Genomic DNA, 17,998 nt, shown 5'->3' with positions numbered 1-17,998 from the left:
GAGAGAAGAGGAGAATTCGGAGCGAAACTTCAGCAAGGTGGCAAGATCACGTGAAAATCACGTGATGATAAGCGCATCCGCTGATAAGACGAGAACGGACTAGCGCGGGGCCAGACTTTCCACAGCACTGGGAACCGGTGAAGTCAGACAATTTTTCTCTGTTCAATGGCGGAGGGCACATTTCCTCGTCATTGCAGAGACTCGGCAGTCTGCCTCTTTCTCTTGAACCCGCCTCCGAAGAAGAACCGTTCTTATTAGCGCATCGAATGCGCCGGTTCGCCGCTTACTTTCCCCGAATTTCCTCGAATTGAACAATGGCATCGGCGAGCCAGTCACCAACCTACCTCGCCCTACCAGGGTCGGTAGCCTTCTCGAAATCTCGCAGCGAAGCTATCGCAAGTAGTATTGGAGCAATCGATGTTCGAGCCCAATGGGTACACTATGTTTACACCTCCCAGCCCCTGCAAGAAGCCCAAACCTCCGTCCTCAAGCAGCTCTTGCAGTACGGTGATATCACGGATGTTCCGCCTTCATTCGATGAAAGTGACGGCCCCGTACAGACATTCTATGTGTATCCCCGTATTGGAACAATTTCTCCATGGAGCTCCCAAGCTACCGCAATCTCTCACGTTTGTGGATTGAAGGCATTCGTGAAACGTATTGAACGAGGGTTGAAAATTTCCTGTCTTCTCCGCGAAGGCGGCCAACTAGTGGATGGGTATAAAGATCGTTTGCACGACCGGATGACCCAGGTGATTAGCCAAGAAGAACCAGACCTGCGAGCCATCTTCTCGGAGCATCCGCCATCACCGCTCCAGACGATTCCACTCCATTCCGGTGAAAAAAGCCCCCGCGAGATTCTTCAAGAAGCCAACGTACGGCTCGGATTGGCGCTTGACCCTGCCGAAATAGATTACCTGGTCGATGCCTATGGGCCCAACGGTCCAGTTGCGCGCGATCCCACCGATGTTGAACTCTTCATGTTTGCGCAGGTCAACTCGGAGCATTGCCGGCACAAGCAGTTCAATGCCACCTGGATCATTGACGGCAAACAAATGCCGAACAGTCTGTTTTCCATGATTCGTAATACCCACAAGAGGCATCCGGATTTTACTATCAGCGCTTACAGCGACAATGCTGCTGTTCTCCAAGGTGAAAACGCGAGTTTCTGGGCACCAAATCCTATCACACAAGAGTGGACGCAGACGAAAGAGACGGTTCATCTACTAGCGAAGGTCGAAACTCACAATCATCCAACTGCTGTTTCTCCATATCCTGGTGCAGCAACTGGCTCTGGTGGAGAGATTCGCGATGAAGGGTCTGTCGGAAGGGGCTCAAAGCCGAAGGCTGGCTTGGCTGGATATTGCGTCTCCGACCTTCTGATTCCAGATTTGAGACAGCCATGGGAGCTTGATGTTGGCAAGCCTCATCATATCGCCAGTAGCCTGGATATCATGCTGGAGGCACCAATTGGCAGTGCTGCATTCAATAACGAGTTTGGACGACCGTGCACTGCTGGCTACTTCCGTACCCTTCTTACGGAAGTTGATATCGGGAACGGGCAGAAGGAGCTTCGAGGCTACCACAAGCCGATCATGATCGCAGGCGGCATTGGTACTGTGAGGCCGCAACATGCACTCAAGGACCCGAATGCTGTCAAGCCGGGGTCATTCCTCGTTGTACTTGGCGGTCCGGCTATGCTTATTGGTCTCGGGGGTGGTGCCGCCTCAAGTTTGAGTTCTGGTGAAGCCTCCGCTGAGTTGGACTTTGCCAGCGTGCAGAGAGGCAATGCCGAGGTTCAACGCCGAGCCCAGGAGGTCATCAACGCCTGCGTTGCCATGGGCCCAGACAATCCTATTCAATTCATCCATGACGTCGGAGCTGGGGGTTTGTCCAACGCTCTCCCTGAACTGATCCACGATGCCGGCCTTGGGGCAACCTTTGAGTTGCGTGAAATCGATAACGCAGATCTCAGTATGAGCCCTATGCAGATTTGGTGTTGCGAAGCCCAGGAGAGATACGTGATGGCGATCAACGAAGAAGGAATGAACAAGTTCACTGCCATCGCCCGCAGGGAGCGCTGTGGATTCTCGGTTGTCGGCCGAGCCTCAGATGCTCATGAAGAAAAGCGATTGATTCTCGTCGACAGGGATTTCAAGGACCATCCCAAGCCAATCGACTTGCCTTTGTCTGTTCTGTTTGGCAAGCCACCAAAGATGACGCGCAGGGTAGATTCGAGGAAATTGAGGCTGCCACCTTTTGATGCTGGCTTGACCACGTATCTTCCGTCAATTTCCTCCAGCCAAGAGCTTATCAACGAGGCTGCGAACCGAGTACTATCGCTTCCTGCAGTTGCCTCGAAATCATTCCTTATCACCATCGGTGATCGGACTGTCGGTGGTCTAACCACGAGAGACCAAATGGTCGGGCCGTGGCAAACCCCCGTGTCTGATGTGTCTGTCACGGCGACATCGTTATTGCCTGGCATGAAGACAGGTGAAGCGATGGCAATGGGCGAAAAGCCTACGTTGGCGCTTATTTCTCCTGCGGCCTCAGCCAGAATGTCTGTCGCCGAAGCTCTCATGAACATTGCAGCCGCAGACTTGTTCGATCGGCTCAGCAGAGTTAAGCTGTCCGCAAACTGGATGTCTGCTAGTAGCCATCCAGGAGAGGGCGCAGCGATCTATGAAGCGGTGGAAGCCATTGGTTTGGATCTCTGCCCAAGACTTGGAATTAGCATCCCTGTCGGAAAAGACTCCATGTCAATGAAGATGAAGTGGAAGGATCCAAACACTAATGAGAATAAGGAGGTAACTGCGCCTCTTTCTCTCAACATCTCTGCCTTCGCGCCGGTGCAGAACATTTGGAAGACTTGGACGCCGACTCTTCGGCGCGTGGAAGATGTTGGCGAGACTGTGCTCATGTTTGTCGACCTGGCTCAGGGTAGGAAAGCTCTTGGCGGCTCCGCCGTTGCTCAAGTCTTTAAACAAGTTGGTAATGAATGCCCGGATATTCGAGATGTGGACCTGTTCAAGGACTTCTTCGATGCCACACAACAACTGCAAGAGTCTGGGGTCGTTCTGGCGTACCATGACCGGTCAGATGGTGGTTTGTTCACCACTCTGGCCGAGATGATGTTCGCCGGCAGGTGCGGCGTTGAGATTATGTTGGATGATATTTGCGCTAGCTCCAAGACAGAGGACGTGATCGCGGCTCTGTTCAATGAGGAGCTCGGAGCGGTATTCCAGGTTCGCAAGAAGGACGAGATTAAGTTCCGCTCATGCTTTGCAACATGCGGACCGCCACCAGGTTTGATCCATCGAATCGGCCGAGTATCTGAGCAGCCGAAGCAGAACCTCGCAATCTACCACAAACACACGCTGGTGTACCGCAACTCGCGGGCTAACCTCCAGCAAACATGGGCGCGTACGTCATACCACATCCAGAGAATCCGAGACAACGCCGCGTGCGCCGATCAGGAGTTTGCCAACATCCTGGATGATAAGGATCCGGGTTTGTCATGGCGGTTGACGTTCGATCCCAAAGACAAGTCGCTCCCAATTCTCACAAGCTTGACCCAACTGTCGCCGTTCTCTAACAAGCCCCGGGTTGCCATCCTCCGTGAACAGGGTGTTAACGGTCAGTCCGAGATGGCCTTTGCCTTCAACATTGCCGGCTTCTCTGCGGTCGATGTGCACATGACGGATATCATTTCGGGGCGCGTGTCGCTTGCATCGTTTGTCGGTCTGGCGGCATGTGGCGGGTTCTCCTACGGCGACGTACTGGGTGCCGGCCAAGGCTGGGCGAAGTCGGTGCTGCTGCATGAAGAGACGCGCAAGGAATTCAAGGCTTTCTTCGAACGGCCAGACACATTCGCCCTGGGCGTCTGCAACGGGTGCCAATTCCTGTCGCGGCTCAAGGAACTCATTCCCGGCGCTCAGGACTGGCCGAGCTTCGAGCGCAACGCCAGCGAGCAATACGAAGGCCGCGTGTGTATGGTGGGAATTTCGGATCCGGATCCATCCTCGCCTTCAGTCTTCCTGCATGGCATGAATGGCTCGGCGCTGCCCATCGCCGTTGCCCACGGCGAAGGACGGGCCTCTTTCGCCCTGACACCAGGTGTCACGGCCCAATCCTTGGTCCAGCGCAACCTCGCGCCTATCCGCTACGTCGACAACGCCACCCTCAAGCCGACCATGACCTATCCTTTCAACCCCAACGGCAGTCCTGAGGGTATTGCCGGCGTGCGCTCGCCCGACGGTCGCGTCCTTGCGCTCATGCCGCATCCAGAACGTACCGTTCTAAATGGTGTTGCTAGCTGGCTGCCTGATGAGGCCGAGCAGTGGGGTCCTTATGGCCCATGGAGCCGCGTATTCTTCAGTGCCCGGAGATGGGTTGGTTAGACTATTCTTAATCTCTCTGGTCATTGTTATTCTTGTATTTGGCGTACTAAATGGGCGCGGGGAAGATGTGTATATGGAAAAAAGTCGTGTTTAGCGAATATCACTATGGTTCATAACACATGATTCCACGAGATCATACGATCCAAGGCTCTATCGTAACTTTCTAATGGATATCCGTATAATAATGATAAGACCATTCAGAAGCGTACAGGATTGTTTTTCCAATCAAGCCTGTCAGCCAATACCTCCCAACTCTGCAGCCCATCCACCCGCCCGACACCTCTCAACCCAGAAACAATGAACCCCAACAGGCGATTAAACTCCTCTCTGACCCGGTTGAGGTGAGACGAATACGACAACTCGACGAATGATACGCTGGTCGTATTCCCTTCATCGTTATCATCAACACCACCGTCACCGCCGCCCGGGATTTCGTCAAGGTCGTCGTCATCATCATCGGAATCGAGCTCATCTATGTACTGCGTGGATTCGCCTTCACGACGACGGGATCTTCGAGGCCGACGACCCCGCCACCGGGAAAACTTCGAAGAGGACAGGAACGATCTCGCAGCCCTTCTGTCGAAACGAGCATGTTCTCCGTGCCGCGCGGCCTGCACGTCCGCGAAATGGACGCACAGATCCAGCATGCTGATGACGGCGTCGTGGACGTGCTTCAAGTTTTTGGAGAGCAAGAGTTGACGCTCCAAGGAGGCCATGTATGCACTGTGCACGGCGATCATCGCGTCGACGTCCCGCGCGGCGGCGAGCGACTTCTCCATTGCCGCGGTCGACGGTGCGATAACCAGCGCAGTCATGTGGTTGTAGAGGATGTTGGTGAACCAGAGTAAGCTGTGGCGGATTGCGTAGCCGACGTTGTCGGCGGCCGGATCCGCATCGAAGAAGCTGACAACGCTGCTGTTGACATTGTCGTCGCCACGAGGCTTCCGAAGCCGTTGCTGCTCCACGACATATTTGGCCCACCGGATCTGCATGAGGAATGTGGATATTCGTTGATAGGAGGAGATGGCGCTCTTGGTGATGATGTTTGCGACTGGCCAGGGTAGAACGTAGTCTGTGTACAGGGCTTCGAGCAATTTAACCGATCTATTTTGAGGATCGACAGCGTGTCGAGAGGAAGAATTGTTCGAAGACCGTACGATTAGACGCGACGGGTCGACTTCTAGAACCTCGCTGAAGGTGCTTTGGACAAGCTCGGTAATAAGGAACCGATCATTCCATAGTCGACGGTCCCGATCCAAGAGCTCGAATACTTTGCTGTCAACAACTGACGTGACTGAGAGGTCCCGACAAAGGTAAATGTATTCCAAAGCTGACAGCGATGTCCACAGCCCACACTGTTCGTTCAGCTGCTGGCGTAGCAAGTCCGACGCCAGCTGATGGTTTGCGGCGATCGAGTCCGCAAACGATTGTTCGAGAAGACTAGCAAAGGACTGCAGGCCGAGGGAGTCGTCATCAGGACACACGTCGGCCAACGCGAGGGGTTTCCGCGCACCATCGAGATCCTCCGGGGAGATGCCCAGGTTGCGGAGAAAGATAATACTTTTGCCGGTGGTGAGGATTTTGTGCACCGCCGGCTTAAGGAACTTTGGAGCATGGATACGGCCAGAAGACTCTTCCAAGCTATACCAATCATGCCACAAAGTCCGCAAGTCGTTGCCGCGACCGGTTTCTGAGATGAAGAACTCGCCTTGAGACGCGTCCAGGTCACCTGCTTCTATCCAAAGCCGAATGGGTCGGCAGTAAGCCTCAAAGCACGCGAAGAAGAGCCGTGCGAGCGCTCTGAATGCGTGATCATTTCCGGCAGCCTGATTAACACAGACTAGGTCATATAGCAGGTCGAGGCATATGAATGCCTGATCCGATGACGCCGCTTTCACCCGTGTTGTAATATCATATAGTAACAAAAGTATCTGCGATGCCTTTTCGATATCTTCCATCAACTGGAGCAGGCTGACAAAAACAGCTTCACCTGTTACCGATAAGTACCGCAAGTGCAGGTTACCAATTGTCACATCAAATTCACGCAGGTGTTCCTCGACGCCCTTAACGAAAGTCTGCAAGAAAACCACAGACTGTGGTAGAGTGACAAATTTCCGGAGGCTACGTAGACGCGTCCCAATCGACGTGCATAGTTTCAGGATGTTCATAAAAGCAGAGTTTGACGAATGTCGGAGTGCATATCTTCGGTCAATTGCTATATTTTCATCATCGAGTTGCCAGAATAGCGATGTTGGTAAACCCTGTAACATGAACAAGATTTCCCGCGTGGCTTGCAGCTCGGTGATATAACGGGTATGGCTCTCAGAAAACTCGCGGACTGCTGCCGAGTCATATTCCCAGAAGTGGCCGCTCTTGATCGTCGCTATGAGTTCATCATCATCTCCCGTGGAGAAGAATTCTTCCGGCACGACAAACACATCCGGTTGCGTGTTGTTGCTCTGCGGCACAATTCTCGGGATCGACACGTCGCTTGAGGTGATTGAATAATCATCATCGTCAGACGATATAGCGCCAAAATCGACCTCCGCCCAGATATCCTCTTGACTATATGCTACTCCTGTGTCGTCCAAGTCCGACCACTTCAACGGCGACTCGGATACAGAGATCGCTGGCGCATCGAACTTTGGGAGCTTCGGTACATCTGCAGGGCGGTCCGAGAGCTGCAGCAGCAGTGACAAAACCTCCGGAGCCCATGGAACCCGTCGCTTGTCCAGCTCATCTAGACGATCGCGAAGTGCGTCTGCGAAATCGTCTTTGTTCACGATGCGGAACTTCTCCTGCAGGCCATCGAGCTGCTTCGCGACTGTGAATTGATCGGTACGACCCCATGCAGTATCATCTCTGAGGATCGCGTCAGCCCTCGACTTCAAGACCTTGAACTGGCTGGAATTCTACAGGTCATTAGCTTGTGGCTAGCTCGCCATAACAGACTCGAACAAAGCCATACTCGGTCCGTAGTTCTCGCCAAAACCGCAACCAGGTCTTCTAGCAACGCGCTCGTCCTGGCCGGGAGGGCCATTGTTAAGGGTCCTCAAGGTGATCATCAGATATTCAGCCGCATTGGTGCCTCATTGATCTCGATGGCCCGTAGGGCCATTAACAACGGACGCGTTCTTTAAATCTCGAATGAACGCCAAAGCAATTGACGGCTTCAATTAACCACCATACAGTCTAAATCAATCTAACCGGTCTTAGGTTAGCATTATTTCGGAATACTATTCTTCCGATCCGCGCCGCCGGTCTCTCTGCTTGATTGGACACTATTCTAAGACCTGGCGGCTCACTAAGTCAGGGGTGATGGTGGCGGCTGGCAGTCTGCCAGACATTTTAAAGCTTACCTGGGCTAACACTTGGCTCCCTATTCACGCCCTGTCGAGGTTACGTACATCGCTCCGAGAGCGGTCGAACATATATCGACAAGAGTCCCTGAAAAACTGGCAGGGCACTTTCGCCTTTTTGCGTTGATCGCCGACACGACTCCAACATGGCCATCGCACGGCCAATTCGGCTCATCGCGACCCTGTTCATCATATTGACTTTGGGCCTGATCTTCCACTGGTGGACTCCTCAACCCGGCGTTCCCAGCCATGGCAAGGGCTCTGCTTATTTGAAAAGGGATCCATTGCTGGATCGTGAGTCTGGATTCTCATGACAAGTCCGAGAATGATAGTTGCTGATCGAGTGTAGCGACGGGAGAACCGGAAGGGAAACTATGGCGAGCGGACGAGCACGACTATGCCCCGGACAGCCCGAACTCTGCGCGCACCAATGCGACACTACTCGTGCTTGTGCGGAACGAAGAGCTGGACCAGTTGATCCCGACCATGGAGGACCTGGAGCGAACGTTCAACTCCAAATTCAACTATCCATGGACATTTCTGAATGACAAGCCGTTCACGGAGGAGTTCAAGCGGCGCACGTCGGCAGTGACCAAGGCAAAATGCATCTATGGTATGGAGCTGCTTTGGCTTGAATGCCAAGCGACAACGGCTTAGCTGACCTGTTTTTCTCTACAGAGCAAGTGCCCGCGGAGCACTGGGACGTCCCCGAATGGATCGACAGGGAACTGATGGAAGAATCAGCCAAGCTGTTGAAGGAGAATGGTGTCCAATACAGCGGGAAACTGTCATACCATCAAATGTGTCGCTGGAATAGCGGGATGTTCTACCGCCATCCAGCACTGCAAAACACCCGATGGTACTGGCGCGTCGAGCCAAACGTGGAATTCTTTTGCGACATCGACTACGACGTGTTCCGGTACATGGAGGACAACAACAAGACATACGGATTCACGATCAGTCTATTCGATTCCCCGGAAAGTATCCCCAGCCTTTGGCCAGAGACAAAGAAGTTCATCGCGGAACATCCGGAGTATATTGCCAAAAACAACATGATGAAGTGGCTTGAAGATGACTCGCTTCGACCGGAGCACACGAAGAAGGCAAATGGGTATTCGACATGCCACTTTTGGTCGAATTTCGAAATCGGCGACATGGACTTCTTCCGCAGTGAGAGATATGAGGCTTATTTCAACCACTTGGATCGTGCGGGAGGCTTCTTCTACGAGCGATGGGGTGATGCTCCGGTCCACACCATTGCTCTGGGCCTCTTCGAAGATGCCAGCAAGATTCACTGGTAAGTCGACTGCTAGGCTCTTTCCCGGTTGATGAAAAGCACGGACTAACGACTCGTAGGTTCCGGGACATCGGCTACCGGCATATCCCGTACTTCAACTGCCCCAACTCCCCTAAGTGCAAGGGACGCTGCGAACCGGGAAAATTCTACGAAGGCGAACCTTTCCTGGCAAAGGAAGATTGCCGGTCAACTTACTTCAAATACGTCGGGACGCACTAATCTCTCACGTCCGTCGAAAATGTTCCTTCTTTTGCATGGGTCGTTGCATGTTCTACTGATGATACCCCCGATATTCGAACCATGTCGTTTGAATCTCGCTTTTTTTTTGGACACGCAAGAAAGCGCATGGCCCGGCTCTCGACGTGATCGACGTGACGACTTTTAAGAGACACAAACTTCATGAGCATAGAGCGTGGATGGGGTTGGGCGTTTGCGGTTGATTTTGTCGGTGTATATTCTAAAATGCTGTATAGCTAGATATGTCCTTGCTTTTCTCGACTATATATTCAACGAAACATGACTAATGTATTGAGTGCTGGGAGTTTTGTAAATTTGCACATGGTTGATGGAACTATAGCACAGGGTGATAGCTGGCTAGATCGTTGATCGAACGAGACAATTGAAAAGGAACGAATATCAAGACGCACATCACTCCTCCCCCATGATGGATAGAATACATCTCGGTCATTGGAGAATCTCCGTACAAGGGATCAGCTTCGAGGAATTTCCCTCACAGTTCATTTCTTCCTCTATGTATCTATACAAGCCACAGTTTCCAAATCCTTGACATTCGAGCTGCACTTGACAACGCTCACTTATTCGTTATTCGGGTACAGCTCCTCACGCAGCGTGACTCCCAACTCCCGTCGCAGACCGTCAAGCTTCTCGAGATACTGCTGGTATTGAGCCTCGTTCTCGACCTTGGCACGGATGCCTGTGATAAAGATATGATTGTTAGAAGAAGCTTTCTCAGCTTCAGGTAAAAAGGAACAAACCTTCGAAGATTCGGACAGCAGTGGGGAAGTCGTTCACCCGGCGGGCGGCGCGCAGGGCAGCCGCAAGAACCTCAACCGAGGGAACAAGGTCGTAGGCGAAGGCGTTGTTCAGGTTGCGCTATACAGAAAGCAGATTATTAGCTCCTGTCATGACCGGCGCTGAGGCTCTCCAAGCGGCTGTCTATTCCTCGGGTATGTACCTGCAGCTCGAAAACGTCCTGAACATTGTCGAATTCCTTCTCATATCTGCAATTGATACATTAGCAACCACTTTCTGCGAAGTAAATGGTCTGAATCAATGCAGCGAGCCCAGAATGGCAGAGTAAAGCAGCCTGGGTGGTTCGACGGGCAGAACGTCCCCCCAACCCAAGCACAAAGCTCAATTGGATGACTACATACCTAGCCGAGAACTCCTCATAGGTCTCCTCCTCATGACCACCGCTGAGCCGTTTCGAGGAAGTGCTGAAGGTGTTGGCAGCGACGAAAGTCGAAGGAGCCGTGCGGACTGGCAGGCTTGATCGGACGGCGACTCTGCTGGCGACGCTGGCCGGACGGGCGACGCGTGTCGCGAGACGGAAGAGAGTGGTCGAAGCCATTGCGATGAGGAACTGCAGCCTGGCGCAAAGCAGTGGATTGAGCAGGTGTGGATGCCGACGAAGATCCTGGGACTGGAACTATTATGTCTGCCAGCAGCAAGGTTGGGAACGGGTTTTCGCGGGTGGTGTGACATCCTTTGATGCCTGAGGCTGCGAGACTTGCTGTTCTAGATTGTCCAATCAGAAAGAGGTGTTTAGACGATTACTAATCACTACTACAATTGGCCGCCGGAACCCTGGATTTTCCGAATTGAGATGGACAATACTCAACATGTCGACTGGAGACTCCCCAATTTCGGATGGATTTGTCTGAAGGCAACATGGCTTGGGACACTGGTCACGTAGACTGGAGCAAATTTGGTACGCTGACTCCAAAGTTTCTCCATCCTCTGGGCTGAGTCGAACACGAATCGCCTATTGGGCGGCGGTTTATTTCGGAACTCGGCTCTCGTCCTCGCAGGAAAATAAAGAGCACATGATAAGTACCGCAAGGTACCTCCCCTGCACAATTACGCGTACAGATACCTCTGGGTACATCGGATTTTCCTTGGCTCCGTGCAAAGCAGCCCCTTTTCCAACCGGGCAATCCGTGACTAATCCAGAAAGGGTAGCAAAATTTACAATAGAGATCTCAACCAAGTCGCCGCGACGCCCTTTTCTTTTCGTTGTCCTCTTGAACAATCACCAGCGCGCTGCCAGTGCTTTCCCCGTCGTTTCTTTCCTTCAATTCGTCGGTCACTCATTCAATTTGTTTTAGAACCCTCTAATAGTGGGGATTGGGTCGGCAGACCTTCATCGTCAATTGTTTTGTTCTTTTTTTTCGCGCAGACGAACATCAGGACGGGGCCTGGTGGTTGACGTTGAACTTTCATCTTGATCGATTCGGAGTTGGAATCTCGTTTTCAACTTCTCAAGATGGCGCTCGATTTCAAGAGTCTTCCTTTTCCGTCCTTCGAACGGCCGTTCGGGATCCAATTATGGCCGTACTTCTCGAAGGTCTTCGAGCTCGTCGCAGGCTATCCTGCGGAAGAGTTTCGCTTTGTTGAAGGCAAGACGCCCATGTCTACGCTTCGCGAAACAGTTGCCGCCTTGATCGCATACTATGTCATCATTTTGGGTGGCCGGGAGGTTATGAAGAACTTCGAGGCGATGAAGCTGCGCACTCTGTTCATGCTCCACAATTTGATTTTGACCATCTTCAGCGGCGTGCTGCTGGTGTTGTTCCTCGAGCAAGTCATCCCGACGATATACCACCATGGCCTTTTCTATGCCATTTGCGATTACGACGGTGGATGGACACAACCGCTGGTTGTCCTGTACTATGTGGGAACCCTCCTCAGAAATTCCATAAGTGCCGTTATCGCTAATGTGTTGTAGCTCAACTACCTGAACAAGTACCTCGAGTTCCTTGACACGGTCTTCCTAGTCCTCAAGAAGAAGCCCTTGACGTTCCTCCACACATACCATCACGGTGCCACGGCCCTGCTGTGCTACACCCAACTGATCGGCTCGACTGCCGTTTCGTGGGTTGTGATTAGTTTGAACCTCTTGGTGCACGTGGTGATGTACTGGTACTACTTCCAGAGTGCCCGTGGCATTCGCATCTGGTGGAAGAAGTACATCACTATCATGCAGATCATCCAATTCGTGATTGATTTGGGTATGTATTCGCGGAACTCACACACGGACAAGTTGGTGATGAGCACACGGATTCTGACTAATGCAGGCTTTGTGTACTTTGCATCCTACACCTACTTTGCCCACACCTACTTCCCGTGGGCGCCCAACGCGGGCAGCTGCGCTGGTGAGGAGTTTGCGGCGTTCTCGGGCATTGGCATTCTCAGCTCATACCTTTTGCTCTTTATCTCGTTCTATTTCGCCACCTACCGCAAGGCGGCCAAGAGTGGCCGGCCGCGCAGCAACACTGGAAAGCAGTCTCTCATTGAGATGCGGAACGCAGAAGTGCCTAGCCCTCTTTCCAAGAGCACCTCGAGCTCGGCCAATACGGAAACCCGCAACGGGGCTACGCGCAACGGTTCGGCGGCTTCTACGGGACGCCAGGGGCCGGTGACTCGCTCGCGCAAGGCTTGAAGCGTACAGCCACGCATCCGGGGCACTGATGCATGGCCTCCATATAGGCCATTCCGCCGTGTCCTTCGCTCGACCAGTTGAAGCGGCTCGGTGAGTCGTGACGAAAATCGGTTTCGCTTCGATCACCTGTAATCGTTATTTCAGCATATTGATCGTTTTAATTCATGACATGACGAAGGAATCGCGTGTGCGGTTTTGGTCGTTGGGGCGGGAGCATAATACATCTCATGAGTGGCAGGGCGCTTTTGTTGGGAAGGTTGCTTAGCCACCTTAATGTACGAGTACTGTTGCTTTCTCGATTGGAAATGGGGGCCGTAATAATGTCATATATAAATTTATGTACCAATTGATGGCTGATGTTATTGTTTCTGTTATGAGCTTCAGTCTACGAGGTACATTTTCTGATTTTACACGATTTTCGAAACGAGTCCATCGCGAGGACCTTTGGGACAAGCATCGTGATCTTCCAGCCGTTCTACCAACCCATTCAAGAATCTCTGATCAGGCATTATCGCATTGCCCGAACCAGAGAACTGCAGTGAGTTACCAGCAAGCAAACTACATAAACCTTAAGGTAGATCTACTCCGTATGCAGTCGCATTTACATAGGTAAATTGTGGCCCGTATTTGAAGCTCCTTATTGCTCCGGCTTTGCTGAAGCTCTGTATGACAGACCACCAGCCCGCACATCGCTTAGGCATCAACGGCCCATTCTATTGCTCACATAACCTCCACCTAGCTGCAGGCATTCCATTGTTTATGCGTGCGGAGTTGATGACCTGTCAAATGTACCTCATCCAACTCACATGTAGGTTGCAGTACAGTGAGTATCATTGCATTCACCGTAGCATGGGCCGATGCAGCGTGGGCGTGGTTCCTGCACCTCTGCAAGGGCCAATTCAATAGTCTGTGTAATTCTTGCAGTCGTCGAGCTAGAAGTTGGCATTGTCTTGATGATTGAGAAAAATCAAGTTTGCAAGGTGCTCCATATTCGTAGGGGGCGGTACAGAGTGCTCTCTAGCCACGGCTTGGAATGGACATGAGCAAGCTCCACGCAATTTGACCTCGTGATTTACTGTACTCGTGCATGGCGGCATGCTTTTCCCATGCGAGGGATGATCAGGAAGATCTCACCGCATTCGCAATGAGGGTTCGTTATCGATTTCATGCGATCAATTAAAAAATGAAGACCTCAAAATGAGATCTAAGGTATCCACAAAAATTGTCTTCAATTTCATGGAATTGTGTAATTTGGGTCCTTCCTTGGTATAGTTATTATATGTTGAATTGGAGACTGTCCAAAAGCTGAACGCTCGGGGAGAAAAAAGGGGGAAGAGCCAATGCTGCAAATCCTACAAGTCGTCGAGCAATGGCCATTAAAGTTCCGTCAGTCTTCCTAAGATTGAGCAGATGCAACAGTAATAATGAGTCGAGATCCCGTGGAGTTGTACCGCAAGCATCTTATCTCTCTAATCTTTGCTTGAATCTTGTGGCTGTTTCATCCGAAATAACCGAAGACTAGCACAGACCAGCAGTCTAAATTCTCTAACCCATGGCTGAAACATCGCTCTGGTCCCAAGAGACCCCTAGGACGCCGAAGACTTCGCAAGGCCAGTGTTTCACAATGTCTCTTTCAGAAATCCAGACTCCCACACTATCAGATAACAGGTATCCATCGATAGGACGAGATTTGGTATCTGGAAGCAGTAAAGGGGGAAAAGGTCCGAATTAGCTTCCAAGCCAACGTGACGGACTGTGTCAAGTATCAAATGCAAAGAAATTGCTCGTTGGACGTAGATGCATTTGAGAGTAGAGACGTCGGGGACCAGAGAGAGAAATCGAGCTCCAACTCGGCAGGTCTTTTATCATCATCTCTTTTGCCCAGCTGAGCTTGCGGTCGGCGACGAGGATTCTTATATGGATCGGATAAAACGGAACAAGCACAGACACCACGGATCTGAGATCACAGCAGCTATTATTATGCCGGTGGATATCGACTGTCAATCTGTCATGGCGCCCCCCATTTGGCGACCATCAGATCAACAAATGGATCAGCACTGGAGTCTTGAAGCGTCAGGAATTCCCCGCCGTCAAATAACCAGGCCAACCACATCTGGAGCTCTGGCCGTTCTCCGTTGTAAGCGCTGATTGCTCCTCCGCCTACTAGGCCAATTTTGAGATAGCCTTGCCAAGACAATCTATTCTCGACAAATCAGCTCCGTCGTCTGTGCCTTCTCTCAGTCCGTCCATTGCACGCTGCAGAAGCAGTGCTGCCAGAAATCCGAGAAATGCATGGCATGAAGCCATGAACCATCAAGGGTCAGCCTGTCCCCTTCTTCGATTCAATCCAGAACCAGACCAAAAAAAGAAAAGATAAGCCTCCGGTGACTTGGCATGTCCTTAGAGGAGGAAGCTCCCATGACATGCGCCCGACCCAATCCGCATGTCGAGAGGAGGTTGACTCCAGCTTGCTACTGCCAGCTAATGGCTGGGATGCGGGACGCTGGGGATAGGCTAGGATTGCCTCCACGTGTCCCTCTGCGCCGCCAGCGATGACGGTGGTTCCCCTGTGTCGCTAATCACAGTTCCGGGATGCTGATTGCGGGCCGTTTGTGGACGGCCTCTTAGTCCCTAGCAACCATCCCGGCGACTATAGACTTTTTTAAGAAAGGAGCCTTACGATGTCGAGCCATCTTTCTTTCTCGAACGACGGTGGCGACAGGAAGTGTCGGACCTGTCGCCTCAGCCCCCCTTGGAAGCCCTTGGCTTTTTCGGTGTCCGGCTAGAGATGTGCAAGGGCGAAGAACCCCATGCCTATGCCTTCTCATGTGAACACTGCCTTTTTAATTTTACACGCGGCTGGAATGCTTGAGACGAACTTATATCCCGACTCCTTGAAGCATTATCCACCTGCAAACCGTGACCTTCGTTGCTTCTGAACGAGAACAAGTAGAACAAAATCGGGTCCAATGTCCCGTCGGCGAGCGTAGGCCGAGGGATTGACACGATGCCAGCGTCGGTGGCCTTGCGGCCACCTTCGATGGATACTTCGTTCATTTCGTCCAGGAGGAACCAGAGAACGGTGGGTGGGAGTGAAACGCAGACGACACTACCCTCAGTGTCGTCGTGGGGTCATGACGACGATGCAGACTCGACCGATGCCGACTCTCAGAGTCTCTTGACACCCACCGACCACTGCTCTACTGACGGCGCCGGCGTCTTCGACGACAGCGATGATCAAGAAGATCCGCTGCTTGCCAGCCGGGGCCCAGCAAATCGCAATTCCTATCATCAAGACTCGTTATCGTTTGCTGCATATCGGTCCTCGATTCATGAAGATGGCTCGACGAGTCCCAAGTCTCGCCCGCTCTCGATATGCACCGTAAAACGCAGCAGCGTGGCCACTTGCCCGGCTGAGTCCTTGCACAAGGACAAGGACGACGCGACTGTTCCGCCGTCGCCTATGTTTCTCCTTCCACCGAGTTGGAACGGCCCGGACAGCACGGGAGTCCGCACTGCGAGTATGACCAGCTCAGTCTACTCGGATGACATTGCCGACGCAGACGACGAGGTGCATGAGGCCCAGCGGATCACCTTCACCTCTCCGACCACGAGACCGCATTTGGTCTCTGTCAAGACCATCTGGGGGAGACGCAGCTCAACATCCGGTACACCAAGGTACGAGCGAAGTCTCAGGCAGTCCTTCACACCAGAGCGCCCCCCGTCAGTATCGAACCGTCCTACACGCCTTTCAACCATGACTGCACCTCCCACAGTGAAGGAGAAAACTACGCCGCCAGTCAGCCGAAATAACAGTAAAAGGCACACCCCCGCGAGTGTCTTGCGGGCATCCAGCACCAAGAAACTACCACATTTATCCATATCAGTCTCCCGTCGCAGTAGCAGCAGCACTACGTCTTCTTCCCAGGACACCCCTAAAATGGTACCAACACCAAACAGTCAGCGAACATTGACGTCGCGATCGTCGCCTTCCCTGGCGCAGCAGCAGAATCCCTGGCCAACCCGCGTCTCGAGCCGGGCCGTCCGCGCCAGCGACAGCATCACATCATCGTCGCCCACCGGTCCCGATCAAGGACGACCAGCCTCCCGCAGGGCGTCCACAAGGACAACCACTTCCCGGACAACAACGCCGACACAAACACCGACACTGTACCAACGCGAGCCGAGCAGTGCCCCTTCAACCTCCTCGCCGTCTCCGTCTCTCCCTCCTCCAACCCCGCCAGAGCGTCCTTCCGCACCAGTGACGCCAGCGACAGCGAAAACCTTCTCCCTCTTCCCACATGTGCGCACCATGTCCCAGGCCAGTGAATGGAGCACCACCACCGCTCCTCCTCTTTATAACGCCGCCCGAACCAGAACACCCACCAGCACCACCCTCTCTGGCACCACAACGCCAGACCCAATAGCAGAAGACGCACCGCATCTCGTCAGCCGAACCGCCAGCCGAAAGGGTTCCATCGCTTACCTCCCGCGTACTCTACGCGGTCTTCGCCAAAACTTCAATAATAATAGTCATAGCCATAGCCATCACCACCATACCTCCTCCTCCGGAATCTCCACCACCTCCTCCGTCTCCTCCCGCTCTCTCATGACGTCGACGCCGCCATCATCGTCGTCGTCGCCACCGCCACCACGTCCGGCACCACCACCGCCGTCCGCCTCCCCGACATCTTCCACCCACAGCAACCCCCGATCCATCGCCAGCAACGCAGCGGGCTTGATGAAGTCAAAAATCATGGGATTGAAATTTGCTCGGAAGATTATGGACAACGGATCCTGAAACTTTCTCCCTCTCTCTCTCTCCCCCTCTTCTTTCGAGGATGAAATAATTTTTTTTTGGGAGTGTTTCGATTTCGGTCATGACCCCCTGATGATGAATAAGATGACGATGATGATTATGCATCATCCGTTTATTTCTACAGCTTATATTTTGTTCTCCTGTGCAGTCTGCCAACGCGGCAATAACTAACTAGAAGCGTGGGCTATTGAAATATCGTCATAATCCTTGCGAAGCAACCGGAATTTTCTTTTCGGACACGGAGCACTTGATTATTGGATTACTGGGAACGGGACGCGTTTGGGAAGCCTGGTTCAAATCGGTTTACACTTTACAGTTTGCGTGCATAGCAAAATTCTATGCGTTTGGTGTTTTTTGGTTCTTACCATTTTTGTTGCGATTTACCGAAATTTTACATATTAGTACAGTACACGCCTACATGGGTGGTTAGCTGGGAGA

The 17,998-nt window shown here is 52.5% G+C and overlaps 8 protein-coding genes across 8 annotated transcripts; 6 read left to right on the top strand and 2 right to left on the bottom strand.

The window, feature by feature from the left end:
- Positions 1–314: 314 nt before the first annotated feature.
- VTN49DRAFT_7192 (uncharacterized protein) lies at positions 315–4,403 on the top strand (the record flags this gene model as incomplete). The annotated part of the gene is made up of 1 exon (XM_069415434.1): positions 315–4,403. The coding sequence occupies one exon, from the start codon at positions 315–317 to the stop codon at positions 4,401–4,403; it is 4,089 nt and encodes a 1,362-aa protein (XP_069265232.1).
- Positions 4,404–4,600: 197 nt separating this feature from the next.
- On the bottom strand, positions 4,601–7,443 carry VTN49DRAFT_7191 (uncharacterized protein; the record flags this gene model as incomplete). Its single annotated transcript, XM_069415433.1, has 2 exons — positions 4,601–7,315; positions 7,372–7,443. 2 exons carry the CDS (start codon positions 7,441–7,443, stop codon positions 4,601–4,603), a joined length of 2,787 nt encoding a protein of 928 aa, XP_069265231.1.
- A 465-nt stretch (positions 7,444–7,908) lies between these two features.
- Positions 7,909–9,278, top strand: VTN49DRAFT_7190 (uncharacterized protein; the record flags this gene model as incomplete). Its single annotated transcript, XM_069415432.1, has 4 exons — positions 7,909–8,056; positions 8,112–8,375; positions 8,441–9,059; positions 9,119–9,278. 4 exons carry the CDS (start codon positions 7,909–7,911, stop codon positions 9,276–9,278), a joined length of 1,191 nt encoding a protein of 396 aa, XP_069265230.1.
- Positions 9,279–9,575: 297 nt separating this feature from the next.
- VTN49DRAFT_7189 (uncharacterized protein) lies at positions 9,576–9,846 on the top strand (the record flags this gene model as incomplete). Its single annotated transcript, XM_069415430.1, has 2 exons — positions 9,576–9,605; positions 9,658–9,846. 2 exons carry the CDS (start codon positions 9,576–9,578, stop codon positions 9,844–9,846), a joined length of 219 nt encoding a protein of 72 aa, XP_069265229.1.
- Positions 9,847–9,874: 28 nt separating this feature from the next.
- VTN49DRAFT_7188 (uncharacterized protein) lies at positions 9,875–10,650 on the bottom strand (the record flags this gene model as incomplete). The annotated part of the gene is made up of 4 exons (XM_069415429.1): positions 9,875–9,993; positions 10,055–10,172; positions 10,255–10,300; positions 10,454–10,650. 4 exons carry the CDS (start codon positions 10,648–10,650, stop codon positions 9,875–9,877), a joined length of 480 nt encoding a protein of 159 aa, XP_069265228.1.
- Positions 10,651–11,565: 915 nt separating this feature from the next.
- VTN49DRAFT_7187 (uncharacterized protein) lies at positions 11,566–12,741 on the top strand (the record flags this gene model as incomplete). Its single annotated transcript, XM_069415428.1, has 3 exons — positions 11,566–11,973; positions 12,028–12,310; positions 12,377–12,741. 3 exons carry the CDS (start codon positions 11,566–11,568, stop codon positions 12,739–12,741), a joined length of 1,056 nt encoding a protein of 351 aa, XP_069265227.1.
- Positions 12,742–15,748: 3,007 nt separating this feature from the next.
- On the top strand, positions 15,749–17,542 carry VTN49DRAFT_7186 (uncharacterized protein; the record flags this gene model as incomplete). The annotated part of the gene is made up of 1 exon (XM_069415427.1): positions 15,749–17,542. The coding sequence occupies one exon, from the start codon at positions 15,749–15,751 to the stop codon at positions 17,540–17,542; it is 1,794 nt and encodes a 597-aa protein (XP_069265226.1).
- Positions 17,543–17,635: 93 nt separating this feature from the next.
- On the top strand, positions 17,636–17,990 carry VTN49DRAFT_7185 (uncharacterized protein; the record flags this gene model as incomplete). The annotated part of the gene is made up of 2 exons (XM_069415426.1): positions 17,636–17,702; positions 17,776–17,990. 2 exons carry the CDS (start codon positions 17,636–17,638, stop codon positions 17,988–17,990), a joined length of 282 nt encoding a protein of 93 aa, XP_069265225.1.
- Positions 17,991–17,998: the final 8 nt, after the last annotated feature.

Source organism: Thermomyces lanuginosus (genome assembly GCF_041956635.1).
Source record: "Thermomyces lanuginosus strain ATCC 200065 unplaced genomic scaffold VTN49scaffold_42, whole genome shotgun sequence".
Taxonomy (NCBI): Eukaryota; Fungi; Ascomycota; class Eurotiomycetes; order Eurotiales; family Trichocomaceae; genus Thermomyces; species Thermomyces lanuginosus.
Note: the sequence above shows the minus strand (reverse complement) of the source record. Positions and strands in the feature narration are given on the sequence as shown.